This window comes from Xiphophorus maculatus, chromosome 23 (assembly GCF_002775205.1).
Source record: "Xiphophorus maculatus strain JP 163 A chromosome 23, X_maculatus-5.0-male, whole genome shotgun sequence".
Classification (NCBI taxonomy): Eukaryota; Metazoa; Chordata; class Actinopteri; order Cyprinodontiformes; family Poeciliidae; genus Xiphophorus; species Xiphophorus maculatus.
The window spans coordinates 2,314,795-2,331,500 of NC_036465.1; the positions used below are offsets into that span (position 1 = coordinate 2,314,795).

Consider the following 16,706-nt stretch of genomic DNA (forward strand, 5'->3'; position numbering starts at 1 on the left):
TATTTAAATAATCATATATAGTTCATACATGGTATTTACATTTTCACAGCATAAAAATACATTTAACTTTTTTTTCCTTTCTCTGCCATTAAACAGAATATACCTGATATTTTATGTTAGTTAGTGTGATCCAAATAATGAAACTTTTTTTAAAATTTTATTTACACTGCTTGTTATCCAGCATCACAAGTTCACATAAAGTTTCTTAGCCTTTGGTTGGAATCTGTTTTTTAAAGTTGGGTCAAACATTTTGTTTGCAGTAACTTTAACCCATTCTTCCAATGACACTCTGACCAGCTTCAACCAGCACCTTAATGCAGTATTTTGCTTTTGTTCTTGTTCATTTTGTACCAAGACAAAGCATGTCTATTTTCTGAAATCTGTGACTGCTGGACATCCACGTTTTGTTTATACTTGTGGAGTAAGCAGAGCGTTTGGGGCGAAATTTTACAAAACATAAACAGATGCGCCTCCATTTAAATCCAGTGTTTTACAATGGTGGTGTTATGTATTTCCCAGGAAGATGGCACAATCAATTAACTGTTACCTTGAGTTTTTATAAAAATACTGTATATATCAAACATGAATCAACAGAAAGTTGACTTCGCAATTTGATGCCTTGAAATTGGTGTCTGTCTCTTTAAGAAGCTCCTACTCTTTCCGACCCTCCGCCTTCAGCATGTCACAACAATGCTTTTCATTTTACCATTTACAACCAGAGCGTTGAACTGAGAAATAGCCTGTATGTTCAGTTCAGCGGATGTCCAGTTCCACCAGGTGTTTGCTAATTGCTGCTGCAGGCACCTGAATGGCCGCCAGGGGAGATTCAAGGATTCCTCACACATGCAAGAAAAAAACCAAAGCAACTCTCAAGGTATATTTTTGATGAGTTAACAACATAAAACATACAGTAGATTTTGAACATAGATTTTGTTCTTTATATCCCCCCTTTAAACGATCCAAGCAGAAGCTTACACAGTCATGACATAAATATCTGGGCTTTTCTTAATTAGTCAAAGGCACAGAAAATGCAGTATATCTGGTTTTAAAGTGTCAAAAGCTATTTTATTTTATTTGTTTTACTTTAATTTTTTTACTTTTCTGGGATCAATCAAGCGTATTTAACACTGATTGGTTCAAACTATAAGTTGAGTCAAATTAGATGTTGGTGGCAAACAAAAGTTTTTTTAAAGAGTTTAATGAGAAAACACAGATCTTTTTTGAAGAAAAAGCAGGAACAAAGAATTAAACTATATTCATATAAAAACCTATTTAAACCAATGAACATGATGTTCTGAAACTTGCTTTGCTCCACTAACATCTTAATTATTCTGTACTTCTAAAATTCTTACATAACACTTCTCCTCACTTTGGTGGGTAAAAGGTTTTAATGTCTGTACAGATCCCGAGAGAAGAGGTTGCCAGGGTAACTGCAAATTCAAACTTACCAATATACTGATAAAGCCTGTTTGTTCATCAATAATTTGTGCAGCACCTGTGAAGTATCTATGTAATCTTTGTAAAGGCTGTGATTCTTTACTAAAGAGCTTGAAATCTGGCAAACTGAGCAGAAAATCTAAAGCAGACAGCTGAAATTTTGTGTAGTTCCACTTAATAATTAGAAGTACTCTGAATGTTCCTAAAGTGCTCTGTTTCTGTCATCAAAACACTTCAGTGCAAAAGGATTTTCTTCATAAAGTTTCCCACGTCGAGTGGAGTGTGTTGTTTTTACGTGCTCACCATGAGACGATGTTCACATTTCGGTGCTGCAGCTGATATTTCAGCCGCTGTTTGTCTCCTGTGAGGTTCCCTCTGAGGTAAAATCTGTTCTGATCAATTCTTGACTAAAAGAACAAATGTCAGAAGAGCTCTTCGACGCCCCTGACTGACACGTGCCGTTATGATCAGACAGGGATTCCATTTAAAGGTTACAATGCCACATAGATGGAATGACAATGCAGCCGCCATCTGCAGGAAAAGTTCTGATTACCCATTCTAGAACAATCCGTGCTGTAGCTGTAGCGCCAGACTCCGTAATATGAAGTTAGGTATGAATTGAGGTCAAAACTTGCACAACGTTGGCGGCGGCAGACGTGCAGTCAGACACACAGGCAAATAGACCCTGCTGTCTGGGGAGTTAAGTGTAAGTAGATGCAATCTGATGAGCTAGACAGACTCGTGGATTCGTGCACACGTGTGCAAGAAGAAACTGTACTCTATCTAAGGAAGGTGAATACCTAATGCATTCTGGGTAGATAGTGTGGAAACAGTGTTGCCTGCAAACAGATGCAGTGAAATCTGTGCACAATCTTATTTAAGCAATGCTATGAATATATTATTCTCTTATGGCCTTCAATTCTAAAGCAGCAGAACTTGAGAAAGAGAAAAAAACAACACAATACCATAAAGAAATATTACATAGGGTGCCTTAAAATATTCATACCAGCCAAAAATGTTCACGTTTTTCTATGTTGTTGCCACAAACTTCATTGTATTTTATTGGAATTTCAGATAATAGACCAACAAATAGTTAGGTTTTGAAGCTGAAAATCCCACATTTGTGGTTTAAATATGGTAAAGTAGGCAACAGTTCTGAAGGTAGGGATATTTTTGCAAGGCACTACAAGATACTACAGATGCACCAGACATGTAAAAAGTTGCATTCAGAAAATATACACTGTTGAAAACGACTACTGGGTGTTCATACCAGAACACCAGTGGATGAGAGAAAATCTTTATGCTCCAGCATCTGAGACAAATTCCTTTTTTGGACATTTATTACACTTGACATTTAAAGTAATTCCCATGTTGATGGCTTTCATGTTACCCCTCTGTCTTTTCTTTCTAAAATGCAGACTGAAGGGGTCTAAAGATAAACTCCTGTTGGACATGATTAACAAACAGCAGACTAGTGTAAATGTCTTCTGCTATAGACACTGGATGACCGGCTGTAATTGATTCCAGTCAGTGTGATGCAACATGGCACATTACTATGCTAATCCTGCCAGTGGTGTGTTGTGAGCGCAAGAGAGAGAGAAGGAAGAGAGACAATGAGGAAAGTGTGAGGCTGAGAATGAATGCCTGAGTGTCGGTGAGATGGCGGCGTGTTGGTGTGCACGCCTGTCTGTCCCATTGAGGAGCCTGAAACACAAAGGCGGCAGCCGGCCTGCTCTCCTCTGCACTCACAACATTGCTTGTCATCATGATGACATTTAAAAACATGCTCAAAGAGGACAAAAGACTAAACACGGAGTGGGTGGATGTGTCCATGGCTAAGCTCCAGCTGTAGGGACGAAAGAGCACATAAGAAACAATGAGGATGGAGCGCTTCAGAATGTGTAATCTGCATGTTCACCAGAGCTCTGAGTTAGTCCTAAAAATCCAAGGTGAGAGCTGGAATAATCAGGTTGCTTTAAATATGGCCTTAAAAAATGACCACAGATGTAATTTGACATTGCAGTGACTTGTTTTCACACTCGCTGTCGCAGTGGTCTCCTCATCAAAGCACCACCTGCCCTGTTGACAGGGGGTCTGCTAGCAGGTGCTATGATGCTGCTGCTAGCTCTGCACCATGAGATTGTTCTTCAGTGTCATCCTGCCCAAGGAAAGCAGCGGGGGACAACCTTGGATCGCTGCAACAGGGGGCTCGGATTATTTGCAGGTGGGGTTTTATCATTTTAATAACTCTGATTGTGTTTGACAGCACAACAGTTTAGCTGTTGTGCACATACACTACTGTAATTGGGCATATCATTATGACCACCTCCCTAAACTACCCTAATCCACTGAGCCATGCAAGAGTGCTTGATTATGTTATAAAATGGAGCAATCCCAACCCCGTCAAAACCTGAACAAACAGATTGATTTATTGCATGTGATGCACCTAACAGTCTTGGTTTTTACATCTATTCCTTTTTTTCACATGCTCATATAAAAGTGCTTATATAAAAGTTTACAGGTTTAACTGGAAAACAGCTTCTGGGATCCTGGTTCTACAAATGCTGAGAAGCTTTATTGCAGCAGACCCAGAATGCATGACATTTGAGTGGGTTCTCATCTTCCTGCTGCAGACCAGTTGGTCTGTGCAGCTTGCAGTCTATCTGAATACTGCAATGCAACGCAACATTTTCCACTGCTTTTGCAATTTCTCTCCATTGCTATAAAATGTCTGACTGAAGAGCTCACGTTGAAAGTAAGCAACCTTTGTCACCTGAGAGGTGATAAAATGGAGGAAAAAATGTATAATTATTTCAAATATTTGTCATTGTTATTAGGCTCTCCTTATAAATGCTTAATAAATAGATTTTAGATATACTGTTAATTAAGCTGCAAGCACTTTAATAAATCGTTAATGGGAATGTATAATACATTGACTAAAGGCAATAAAGAGTCAAAACTGATCAATTTCATTTCATATCAGTTTAACAGTGGAATTGTTAAACTAAACATTTCAGACTGCATTGTTACCCTGACATAGGTAGCTTTGCAATTTTACAATTTTGATAATTGTAATTTTTTATAATGCAGTGATAAAGTACAATAGTAAAGACTAAAGAATAATACTTATTAATGCTAAACATGCATACAATGTAGGAATGTATTCTGAAACTATTAATTGAGCAACTCCTAAATGAACAGATTAGGTCACCATTTGGAAAGAAACGAGTCAGTTTTGTCTCGTTCTCATCCTCAATTAATGTATTATAAAAACTGACTCATAAAGTGGTTTTGAATTCATTAAAAATATAAATATCAACTATTTATTAGCCATGGACAAGGGGAACCTTATTGTACAGTGATGACTTTTATTTATTAAAAACGGACATACTTTATGGCTGCAGCAAATGATCAGATTTTTGGGGTCCAAACTTGAAGGAATAAAAAAAGTTTACAAAATGTTGTAAAAAATTAGTTGCTCTATTTGCTCCATACATATGAATGCATGGACTCCACTAAACCCCTGAACGTGTCCTGGGGAATCTGATGCCAAGATGCCACAGATCCTCTAAATCCTGTGAGCTGGGGGTTTGAGCCTCCATGGGTTGGACTTGTTTGTCCAGCACGTCCCATAGATGCTCCGCTGGATCGATAAAGGCCAACTTCATCCACTGCTCTGTGGTTCAGTCCTGGTGCTCACTTCCCTTTGGTTGGTGCTCTTGACTGCACACAATGGCGAGCATGTATTTGACAACAAGCTACAAAGTACGATGTATTTCAACGTGTACACTGTTCATTCTTCGTACTTCTTGTGCTAGTCTGACCTCTGCAGACTGAGTACGTTCCACAACAACCACAGTTGTGGAGATGCGCTGCCTCGATCCTCTTCCCATCAGAATCTGGCTCCTTCTCATTCTCGCTCAAATCTTTACAGTTGCCTGTTTTTCCTGCTTCTCAAACAAGAACTTTTTCTACAACATTCTCACTTGCTGCCTAATGCAATCTACCCACTAACATTTGCCAGCATGTATCTATCAGTGTTCATGATGTTATGCATCATGAATATTTTTAGTCAAACTTGGGAGTCTAATTCTAGCACAATTATGCCTTGGAGTAATTTTTAGACACAGCTGTGGTGGGGACTATTCCACTATAACGTGTAATAACTGTTTATATGAATAATTATTTATATTACCCCACACTGAGTTTTAAAAATCTTTGTACCGTTTCAAAATGTAGCTAAATAATTTATATCTGTAGACGATATGCAGCGTCAACAGCAGCAGTAACAGTTTCTAAAGCTGACTACAATAAATAGAAAATGTCGCAGAACTCTGAAAGTGGCAGAGACGTGTTTGCTTGGCACTAAAGATGTTGGCAAAAATAAATAAGAAGGCAAACACATACAAAAAAACTACATCTTGAGGATTACTACTTTGTCTACTCTACCATCCACATTGGCCGTTAACCAGCAAACACTTTGAGCTCCTCTCAGCTCCAGAGGGCCAGTTGGCTGGTATCTCACACATGACTAATCAGTCCTGGTGCAATCATGACACAGTGAGTGGACATACACTGTAGAAAAAAAAGTTCAATTTCCCCCCTCTTATGTGGAGCGTGACTGAGTCATGATTTACATGTGCGTACCACACACTTATGTCCACCCCTACGCACAGACACAGAGCAAATCCCACGTACTTGAATTACCACTCCCAGTTTTTCTCACCCTCGAGAACAATCCCAGCACATTCTCCATCAGGAAAATGAACTGTCTGTGGGACACTGTGGAGTGTGATGATTTTAGAGCTGAGACATAATTTCATTTCACCGCAGGACTCCTTTGACACGTGAATCCAATGAGGATTGACAGTACATTTATAACGGCAGCGTGTGGCTCACAAGGCCTTCAAGAACTGATTCTGAAATATCATAACGACGGCCATATTTGAATCTCATTGAATTTAGGAGCAGAAAATGTTGAAGTGGGCTCCAAAGGACATTCAAATGTAGCAGCAGATGCACACCTTAATTTATTCAGTGCAGCACATAGACTCTGGAGCTTCTCTCTTACAAGATAATGGCATTAAAAATACGAATTTCACTCCCACTCGTATAAACTATTTAAAAACAAAGGATTAAGTATTGCTGGAGAGTAATTGCCCCGTATGTGCATTGGTCTCTAGGGAGACAGACAAAGGCATGGCACTTCATTATACAAAGAAATTCAATGGAATATCTAATTGAAAACATCACAAAAAACTATTTCGGTGAAGCTGAGTGGTGAGTAAGAGAAACCTGCAGGGTGAATTAAATGTGCTCCTTCCTTTTTTACATCTGAATGTCTCCTCAGTGGTTGGCAATATCAAGCAGAATCGCTGCTCAGCCTAATGTTACTTCTCAGACTCACTGGTTTCAAAATAAAAAGAATAAAACTTAATTTAGATTCATTTCATGGAATTATATCAAGTTCATATCAGAAAGTAGGACTGTAGATTGCCATATGTAGACACAATCATATTTCTCATTAAAGTAACGCTATGCAGTTGCTCTCAGAATGGGATTCAGATCATGCTTTTTGACCCATCTTGATCCTTTTTTTTAAGCCTCTGATATGAAAATAAGTGCTTTATTTTCTTCCCGATGGTTTCACGTTTCAGACTTTTACAAAGGAAGTAATTCTTCAGTTCATTGTTTGGTTGACCTAACCGTCACCTTTCTTATTTGTATACCATCTTGAGAAATCTGCAAAAGAATCTGTAAATAAATGAATAAAAAAGATGACAAGTGATTTATCAGCTGTGTGGCCTCAGCTGGCTGTTAGCTGCTAGCTGCTAACTCTTAGCTTATCTGAGTTGAATTTAAGCACCATTTCAAACTTTTAAGGAATCTAGATTTCAACTTCTCAAGTTTAAAATTCAAAATACTTTGTCTTGAGCTGAACATTATATTGAACACATGTGTCTATTATGTACAATATTGCCTTCACAATTGACTGCTTGGATACAACTTGAGTTAGGCAGTTTTAGCTGTATTCATAAATTAATCTTGCGCATGCAAATTATTTATTTCACCAGATGCGCCATGATGATGTAATTCTAGACGCAGCAAACCTGAATTAGACAAAACTACAAAGAGATTTGAGATGAAACTATGACCTGTTTAATGATTTTTATGATAACATTTCTGCTGGTTAGTGTTACTGTATTAATATTCTAAAAACACAAGATCCCTATATGTTGTAATCTGTCTGTGATGTCATTTTTTAAGAGGTAGTTCATAAGTTTGCTGATTTTGTAAGACATAGCAAGAAAAACACCAGAAACAACCACAATGCACAACAGCTGATCACTATCATAACAGATTTACATTCAACTGTTGAAATCCTTCTTATTATTTCCAACAATGAAATCTCTATTGTATTACAATCACTAGTTTAAAGAATTTAGATTATAATTTTGCTCATATAGAAGAGATTAAATTGTTTTAATTGTTGATATTTTTTTCTCAGACATGAAAATTTAAATATTAGCACTTTTATCATGATAACTCCATTGTCTAATAATCCTTTTAGCATATTTAAACCCATTTTAACAAAACTGTGTGAATATTAATACCCATGATGAGTCTGCACACAATAATCATCATAATAAAATTTTACACTGTGACATTCCTAATAGATAGTTTAAAACACAGCTTGAGATTCATTAAAGCTTTATTTGTGAAAAAATAAAAATAAGCTTTTCCAATGCTTTCTTTGTATTAAGACCTCTTTAGAGGAGGAAAACAAAAGAACCAAAATGTACAGATGAGTACACTTATTACAGATTCTTTCAAATATGTCTGGATATTGATGAAAAGAACAAGATGTTTTGCTAAACAGCTGCATTCTCACGCTTATGAACCTGATATTGTCTCTAGTAGTAACCTGCATGGATCACTAAATCCCTGTTAGATGCATGTGTGGAAGTCGATGTTTGTTTTGTTCAACTTTTCCTGAGCTACTGGGTGTACCTCTAAAGAGAAAATAAGCCAAATTTATGTTAGAAGCTGCCTGACAGCAAGATTAGTGACTTTTATCAATCACCATAAAATAGTGATCAGTGGTAAAACAGTGCAGAATTTGTCACTCTTTCAAAGAACACTGAAAGCTAGCTGGTACCAAGTCAAATTAGCGCACTCGGGCTTTGAAGACCAACACTTCTAGGGGAGGTTACACACACATATTTCATTACTGCTAATTGCTGTAAAAGTAGTTAAAGCTGTCAAATGAGTGTTTTATTTTCAAAGGGGTCGTCATATCACAGGAAATATATTAGGCAAGATCATAACATTGTGATTCATTCTTGACACTTTTTTAATCAAATCCCTTGTACGGAATAATTTACCGTGTGCACACATGAGCAGGTCTGCAGAGCTGCATGAGAAATAAAGTCTGTGTCACTCTTGGAGACCGAAATGAGATTCACCTCCCCAAGGTACCTGCAGCTATCCTCTACACACAGATGCTGTTGCCTGGACTTTGCTGCCCCAAACCCCCTGAGGGCAGCCTAATGAGTACATTCTTGAGCTTCTGTTTACATTTCCCAACCCGGTGGTTTTCATGACATCTGTAATTATGTTCTGAACCAGGTCTTCCCTTTTGGCCCTGTTGGTTCGCAGCAGCCCTCGGTTCCCACCCACTGACAAGCACTTGATTTAGAGTCCACCATGGTGATAGTGATTTATGCCTCGGCTGATGATAGGTGTGTACATATTGTTTTGTCAATACAGCTAAGACAGCTCAAGGTCACTGGACGGTTAGTATTCAATTACAGTATCTTCCTGGAAAAGCAAAACTGTCACCACACATCCCAGCTGATTCCATCAGATCTTAAGAAGTTGGCTTTGTGCTGCTCCAGTTAAAGTTTACAATCATGAAAAGGGTGCATACCCCTTGGCAGGGAAACATCGGGCTGGAATCCATCTAGTCGAGGCTATTTCTTAGTCAGAGCGCCATGCTCCGCACTTCATTAGCCAAGATATTTTAAGCTTGCTGATTAGGAGAGATATATCTAATATTTCAGGAGAAACAACTTGGCTGAGATACTAAATAGAATCTTGCACAGCAGATTGTGATATAAGACAAAATCCGCTTACCTAGATTCTCGTTAAGCTATAGACTCTTTGATTTCAACTGGCAAGCTCTCTGCTGTTCCCATACTTCACACTAATCATGAACTCTCCTTCTCACTGTGAGCTGGTCTTATGTCTAGTAATCAGCCCTTAAGTGCAGGTGATTACAAAAAAGCAGAAAAATCAGTGAACACTGTGGTCATTAATCAAACGCAGCAGGAGCTATAATATGTCATGCCCAATTTGTGGTGTAATAGTTTAACTTGATGAGAACTGCTCCTTAAAATTGGCTTAAAAATAAGCCATCCCTAAATATTTTAAATCCCAAAGTGATTTATCATTTCAATGCCCCCTCCAGTTTGGAGGAGTGACACTAAAACATTAATAAAATCATCAGCTATAAAGGATGGGCGTTGCTTTTTGTGCGTTCCACAACCCACCAGCTGAAAGCATCCATCCCTTTTAATACAATTTGAGCCTATTTGCCACAAACTAATGGAAAGGCTTTTAATACAAGAACTGTGAGGTAGTGCTGCGTAGTTTCTGAGATTGGTTTAATTGTTCATGTTGCTAAAACGTAACACACAAGCTGCCAGCTTAAAAGAGGCTAAAGGAGTCATTATTCTAGTTATATGTTATTTACTACAAATTGAGTTTAAGATGCTTTAATCCAGTGGTCAAAACACAAACCACTGCAGATCTGCCAAAAGCATTTGCAGTGGTTTGCATAAGTACTCTTACCTACCTAATCTTTTTTATGTTACAGTCAGAAACTGCAAATTGTATTATAATTTTATGCTACAGACCAACACAAATCAGCAAACAAAGCGAAAAAAGAATTCAGTCATATTCAGACAATTATAAAATGTTTTCCAGTAAGGCTCTTTGATTCAATTTAAAGTACTTTAGATTTTTGTAACTGTTATTATAATAGTTCAAACCACACATATACCTTAATATACATTAATACGTACAGTGGAAATTGTCTTTGCACTAGCTCTACAGTATTAATTATCTACAGTCTTATCTACAGTGCCATTGAAAATGAGCAGTGCTCTGGGATTGGCTGCTTTGCAAATGGCACCCAATAGTGTGTCAAGAAGCTTTGTGTTCAGGGATTTCAGCTTCCCAAGCTGATTTTTTCCTAATCTTTTAGACATGGGTAAATCTGCAAATAGGCAAATTTTTTGCAATTGATTTTAAGTTACAGAAAAATCCAGAAAGAGATGAAGCCACAAACACTGAACTGCAAATATAGGCAGAGGTCCACTGTAGCCTCACGTCTTTTGTGTTTTAGTGTTTTTTGTTCATCCTACTTTGTAAAACAGCTCAAACTTCAACATATTTGATAGAAAGCAAGTCTTGCAACAAATTCTTCATTGAGGTTTGGTCTGAACTTTGACTAGGCTATGTTTAGGGTCATTTCTAAAGTTCTGTCTTAGTCTCTAGTCTTTTACAAACTCTAACAGGTTTCTCTTAGAGCACTGAACTATATTTAAATGATTTACCATCAATCATTGTCCTGCCTGCTTCCTTGTCCATACTGAGCAAAAACAATGATGCTGCCACCACCATGTATAACCATTTAGAAGGGGTGATCGGTTTAAAGTGCAGAACTATTTTTCCTCATACAAAGCATTTTATTAAGGTAAAAAAAAAGTTTTTTTTTAATCTCATCTGAGCACACTTCTTGTGAACCATCAATCTTAAAAGTCAGATTTGTGGTGAGCCAAGGCCCCCAGAGTTTCTGTCAGCCTCTTGGCTGCAGTTCCTTTCACAATATGTATTTACACTCTTACCCATTAGCTGACTTCTGAAGAGAATAGGTAGTACTGCATGTTATTTAAGGGCATCAAAGGGAATTCTCCTTCCACATCTTGGAAGTCTGCCTATCTTTTAAAATCCAAAAGAAATACTTTGATGATTGATGTTGTAACGAGACGGATGTTCATTCTTATTTCTGATTGCACTTTCCACATTCAGCTATGTCTGAGATTGACTCAATTGCTGCAAAACTGTCCATGCATGCTACTTTTAGAAGTACAAAATTATGAGCATAAATCATGAATGACTTATTTACAGCAGTTTATTTCTGCTTTGGCTGAGAGAGAGAAAGAGAGAGACATGAAATATATCTGATAAACTGGGAGCCCTGGCTGTACATTATAAGCTTTCACAGGGTGAAAACTAAAGAGAAGTGTTTATGGATGCTGAAACAGAAAACAACTATGCTAAATGATGCTATAAAGAAGGTTGAAAAAAACAATTTGTTGTTAAAAGAAGCTTTGCTTTGAACTGAGGAGTTGTCAAGTAAAAAATGTATAGACAAAATTAAGGAAAGCTTCTTCAAACTTACTTTTTTAACATTTGGCCTTCTAAAAAGATTTAATCAAATTAATTATAAACAAGTGAAATGTGTTTATATTGAACACAATTGCACTGAGTGCTGTATTTGTCTGCTATAATAGAGGTTATTTGGGTTAAATGTCTTCTGATGAGCAAAAGACATGTACAGAAGTCTTTCATAGATATTTCAAATCATGAGAATGATCCTGTTAATTCTTTCTACTATAAATGACCAACATCATCTGTCTGAGAATGTGTTGTATCCACATTTCTTAAAGTAAAAAAACAAAAAGCACAGTGACTACAAAGAGGGTGCTGTCTATCAAGAAGATGATGTTCAGTCCATTTTCGTCCGGTACTTTAAGGCTTGGTTGTTACTTTGAATTATTTCAGATGACAAAAGCAAATTGTCGGTTTAGTCACGACTCATCACTAAAATTATTAGAAATATAAGAAATTATCTGGTGTTACAGAAACACATCAAACATGCTGCTGGTTAGAGATTTAAAGCATCTAAAGTGAGCCAGACTATAAAATTAGAGTAAAGCAGTAAAACAAAGTTATAAGTGAGTCTTTTTCTCCCAAAGGGTTTAATTAAAATCCTATAAGATTTGATAGGATGGGTTTTGGGGGGCACTGACTGAAACAGAGTTGGGAGAAAAGACATTTATTACACTTAAAGCTTGCTTCAGTTCATCTGTTGGGCATCATTCTGCTTTCTGAATCAGTGAATTTGACATCAGATTGTGCTGGTGGTCGCTGCGGGTCACCCACCTGCTCTCCAGGGCCACATTGCTGCCCAGCACCCAGCTGTCCTGCAGCTGGACGCATTCCGCCGTGCTCTGCAAGTCAGCCGCCAGGCCGGCTGTGGGTGGTGGACTCGGGCTCCGCTGGTTGGCCAGTGAGCTGCGGCTCAGGGAGGTGATGGACGGGTGCTGCTTATGTGGGGGCGGGGCAGGTGGGATGGGAGGCGGGGCCTGTTGACTAGTCAGATTGTCACCTAGACAGAAACATGAGAGAGCGACAAGAGAATATCAGTTAACATATTCCTTAGGTAAATCAAAATAGAAGGAAAAACTGTGCGTTTGTTTTGATTGAATATGCTAAAAGAGTTGAGAAACGACAGATGGTTGCATACCTTCTATACACTACATGACAGGCTTATGGCAACTTAACAGACCAAGAAAAGCAAATATAACCAAGAGCAAGACATAAAGATGAGATGCAACCACCGCAAAAAAAGAGGCTGTTTTTATGAAGACACACATAATAATTGTCACAAAACACCACACGGCTGACAGTTGGGTTCTCTTAAACAGAAGGTCACTTAGAGAGGCAGCTGTTCCTTTATGGGCGCTTAACGCAATGCTTCACGTTTGATTACAGCCAGAGAAGACTCTCAAATAACTAATGACCAGAACATCCATTAGGGCTCTGAAAGAACAGGTTTTCCAATTTCACACAAAGCTGTGTAATTGGCCCCCAGAATGGCATGTGGTGATTATCTATCCATCTTCCCTGTTTAAAAGGTAAAAACCCACAGTGCTGACAATTCTGATTTGCTCCAATGAGCCCCAAATGGGTATCATCTTTCCTGCCTTACAGAGGCTTGGAGAATATTGAGAAAGCCCGGAGCTGTGCCGTTTTAAGGAGCTTCTGTTGTTTTTGCATTGACAGCCTGAATTTTTACAAAGCCTAAAGGAGTTTAGATTTACAGCAAATATGTACACTGAAGGTCAGCGCATGATTTAACCTTTGCTTCCGCAGGTGTGTATCTGCGTCTGTGTGTGTCTGCAAAGACAGCTGGCTGCACAGAGCGACTCACTGAAAGGACACAAGCCATTGTTTTGAATGGGGTCCTTTAATGGCCGTGCAGTTTGTGTCGGGGTGTGTAAGGGGGGGGGGGGGTGCGCGCCTCGGCTTTTCAGAGTGCCCTTCTGTGCATGAAACGAGCTGTTCAGTGGAGGCAAATGAGCCGTTTGGTACCACACAGCTAGAAGGAAACATGAATGCCAGTCGGAGCAAGGCAATCATTTCCACTGCTTAGAGGGAAAAACCTTCAGGCTTCTGTACGGGCAACCAATTAGTACCAATATGGACTCCCTTCTAATGTTTAATATAGGAGGACAGAAAACGTAGCATGAGAAGCAGTGGAGTAGAAATAGTTTCTGACAATTATACTATATTGTCTGAGTAATTTATACTGTAGCTGTATTGAGTAAAAAGACTTTTTAGACGTTGAACTGTTAAAGTATTCAAACCTCCTGAAACTGCTTATTTTATCACATTGAAAGAAGAAACTTCTACAAGTTTTTATGAAATTTTATAAAACATCCAAAGATGCAATTCTAAAGAGATTCCCTGTGCTGACTGAGGAAGAGTATCCCCACAGCATGACGCTGCCAACAACTTGTTTCACCATGGCATTCAGAGTAATATGCAATGTTTTTCTTCAAACATAGGGCCCGATTTACAAATAAGGAGTGCTAAATTGCGTGAACAAAAAAAAAAAAAAGATGTATGTGCAGAAGAGGTGCAGACTGCTTCTTTAAATGAGGATTTTTTTTCTGTGCTCCTGGCTGTTGTCTCTGAGTGTATCAGAGAATGGAGCGTCAATAAAAAAGAATGAAGTAGAAAGTCATAATAAAATAATGATAATAATAATAATGCATTTCATTTAAATAAGCATACAGTGTGGTACACAGTAAAAACATTAATCAAAACAAAGCTCTAGATTACTGTATTTAACTGGTTTCTTTAATCTGTTCCATACAGACAGATTTTACAAGCACAATTTGTGGAACATGCAGCAAATAATAATTATCTGTGTCGCCTTTTGTAGGTAATACAGATGCACTCCTGCAGAGCATCAAAACATAACAGTCTGAGGCCATAAAGTTATAATGTGCTGGAATTATTCCGTAATCCTGCACCTCAAATCGACATAGCTGGAGGATATTTTTAACTTATTTTTTTATTATTTTATATTCTTCAATTGTTCCAAATATTTGACAAACAGTGTCTTCTTTATTGTATCTATGTTTCCTGCTTGTCACAATGACCACAGACATTTCTGCGCATTTTGGGTGGCAAGAATTTACATTTACATAAACTCCTCCCAGTATTTTGCACTTTCTGATGATCTGCATATGTTTTGCATATGCTGACACAATCCTATTTGCATGTTGCTTACAGGTCAGGTTTGGAAATGCTATTGAGTTTGCAGTTGATCTTGTATGTGCTAATCTTTTGTAGATCAGCCCCGTAGCACTTTCCGTATCAGACAAACAGTTTTGGTTTCATTTTGGTAAAATCTAAAAGAGAACGTCTTATTTTACAGTGACTTTCTTCTTTCCACTGTTTCATAAAGGAGAACTGGACTGCAACACTAATAATTGCCCTCTTGGCAGATTCCTCCACCTGAGCGCACATCCCTGCAGCTCCTCCACAGTCACTATAGTTTCTGTGACCCTGCCCAGTCTATTGGTTTAGCTGGATGTCCATGTCTGTTCAGATCATGGACTGAACAGAGATCTGTGAGGATTTCAGAGTTTGGGAAGTTGTTTAATGATTTCTGTCTGAACTGTCTCCTGTGTTCCTTTACCTCCAAGATGCTTGTTTGTTCAATAATGTTCTCTCTTAAACCTGTGAGGCCTTCACAAAACATCCTATTCTGGATTTAAATTATTCACAACTGAACTATGTTTATTAATCAGAAGACTTCCGAAGACAACTGGTTGCTTTGAATTTTTCAGGGAAAAAAGGAAATGCCATACATTTTACATACCTGTGAAAAACCTGAAGACAATGCATAAATTTTCTTCTATATGAACTGCTTTGTCTGGGTCTACATAATAAAATCCCAACAAAATAAGAAAGGTTCCAGTGGTTAAGACTTTTTTGCACAGCACCACATGTATATTCGTCCTTGCAGACCCAGGGATGAATAGATTGCTAGTCAGAAACGGGAGTAACAAGAATCCACAGCTCTAGTGCAGAAGGCCAATCAAAGATTAATTACGTCCTGACTGCAATTACACAGCAGCAGCATGGGGCCATAAATTCCATAAAAGCAAAATCATCAGAAGCAAATGAAGGTTGTTATTTTTCCCTCCTTTTTGTGAACTGTGATTAGAGTTTTATCAAACCCAATCAAACATGATCCCTTCAGCACCCCACGCCACCGTGTTCAAAGCCAATGCTGATATCTAAATTAAGCATGAATTACCAGAGATCAGTTGCAGTGCTGGCATTTGAAAAATATAAGAGTGCCATGACTTGGTGATAAGGAATACTAGACATCCACTCAGCTCCTGGGTGAGATGGGAGCCCTATTAGAAAAATGCTTAGTAGGCTGATGGAAATGGAAGTTATCTACCAACTCTGGCTGCTTCTACTTTTTCCTTCAGGCCGTATGGTGCTGCAGGAGCCTGCAGCACCCATGTGCTCAGCTTCACTTCCAGCTGCAACATTTTTCATACAACAGTCAGGAACAGAGATGGAAAATTGAACTGTGTTATAGAAAGTGGTTAAAGAAAATCAAGAAAATTAAGGTAAGGGTGGATACTGACATGTAGAAAGTGTTTTGTTATGAGAAAAATGTGCTCATCCATTCAAAATTCAATTAAAATTCTTTTCTTTATGAAACTCTGGTATTTATTCTTTTCCTTTTCACACCAACATATTCAATAAAAAGTCCCTGAAAACAGCCTACATTCCCATAAGCCATTACAAATAAAGATACATGGTAGATATTGAACAAAACTGTATCCATTCATCTCAGTGTTTACATATCGATCTCGGCATCTTGA

At 38.1% G+C, this 16,706-nt stretch overlaps 1 protein-coding gene across 7 annotated transcripts in view; it reads right to left on the minus strand.

Moving 5' to 3' along the window:
- The window catches only part of LOC102218607 (teneurin-3), a 188,605-nt gene that overhangs the window by 100,240 nt on the left and 71,659 nt on the right, over positions 1-16,706 (minus strand). For all 7 annotated transcript variants that reach the window (XM_023328547.1, XM_023328552.1, XM_023328551.1 and 4 more), the window contains one exon: positions 12,670-12,895. In XM_023328547.1, the coding sequence (XP_023184315.1) occupies positions 12,670-12,895 (226 nt within the window). The remainder of the gene's footprint in view (positions 1-12,669; positions 12,896-16,706) is intronic.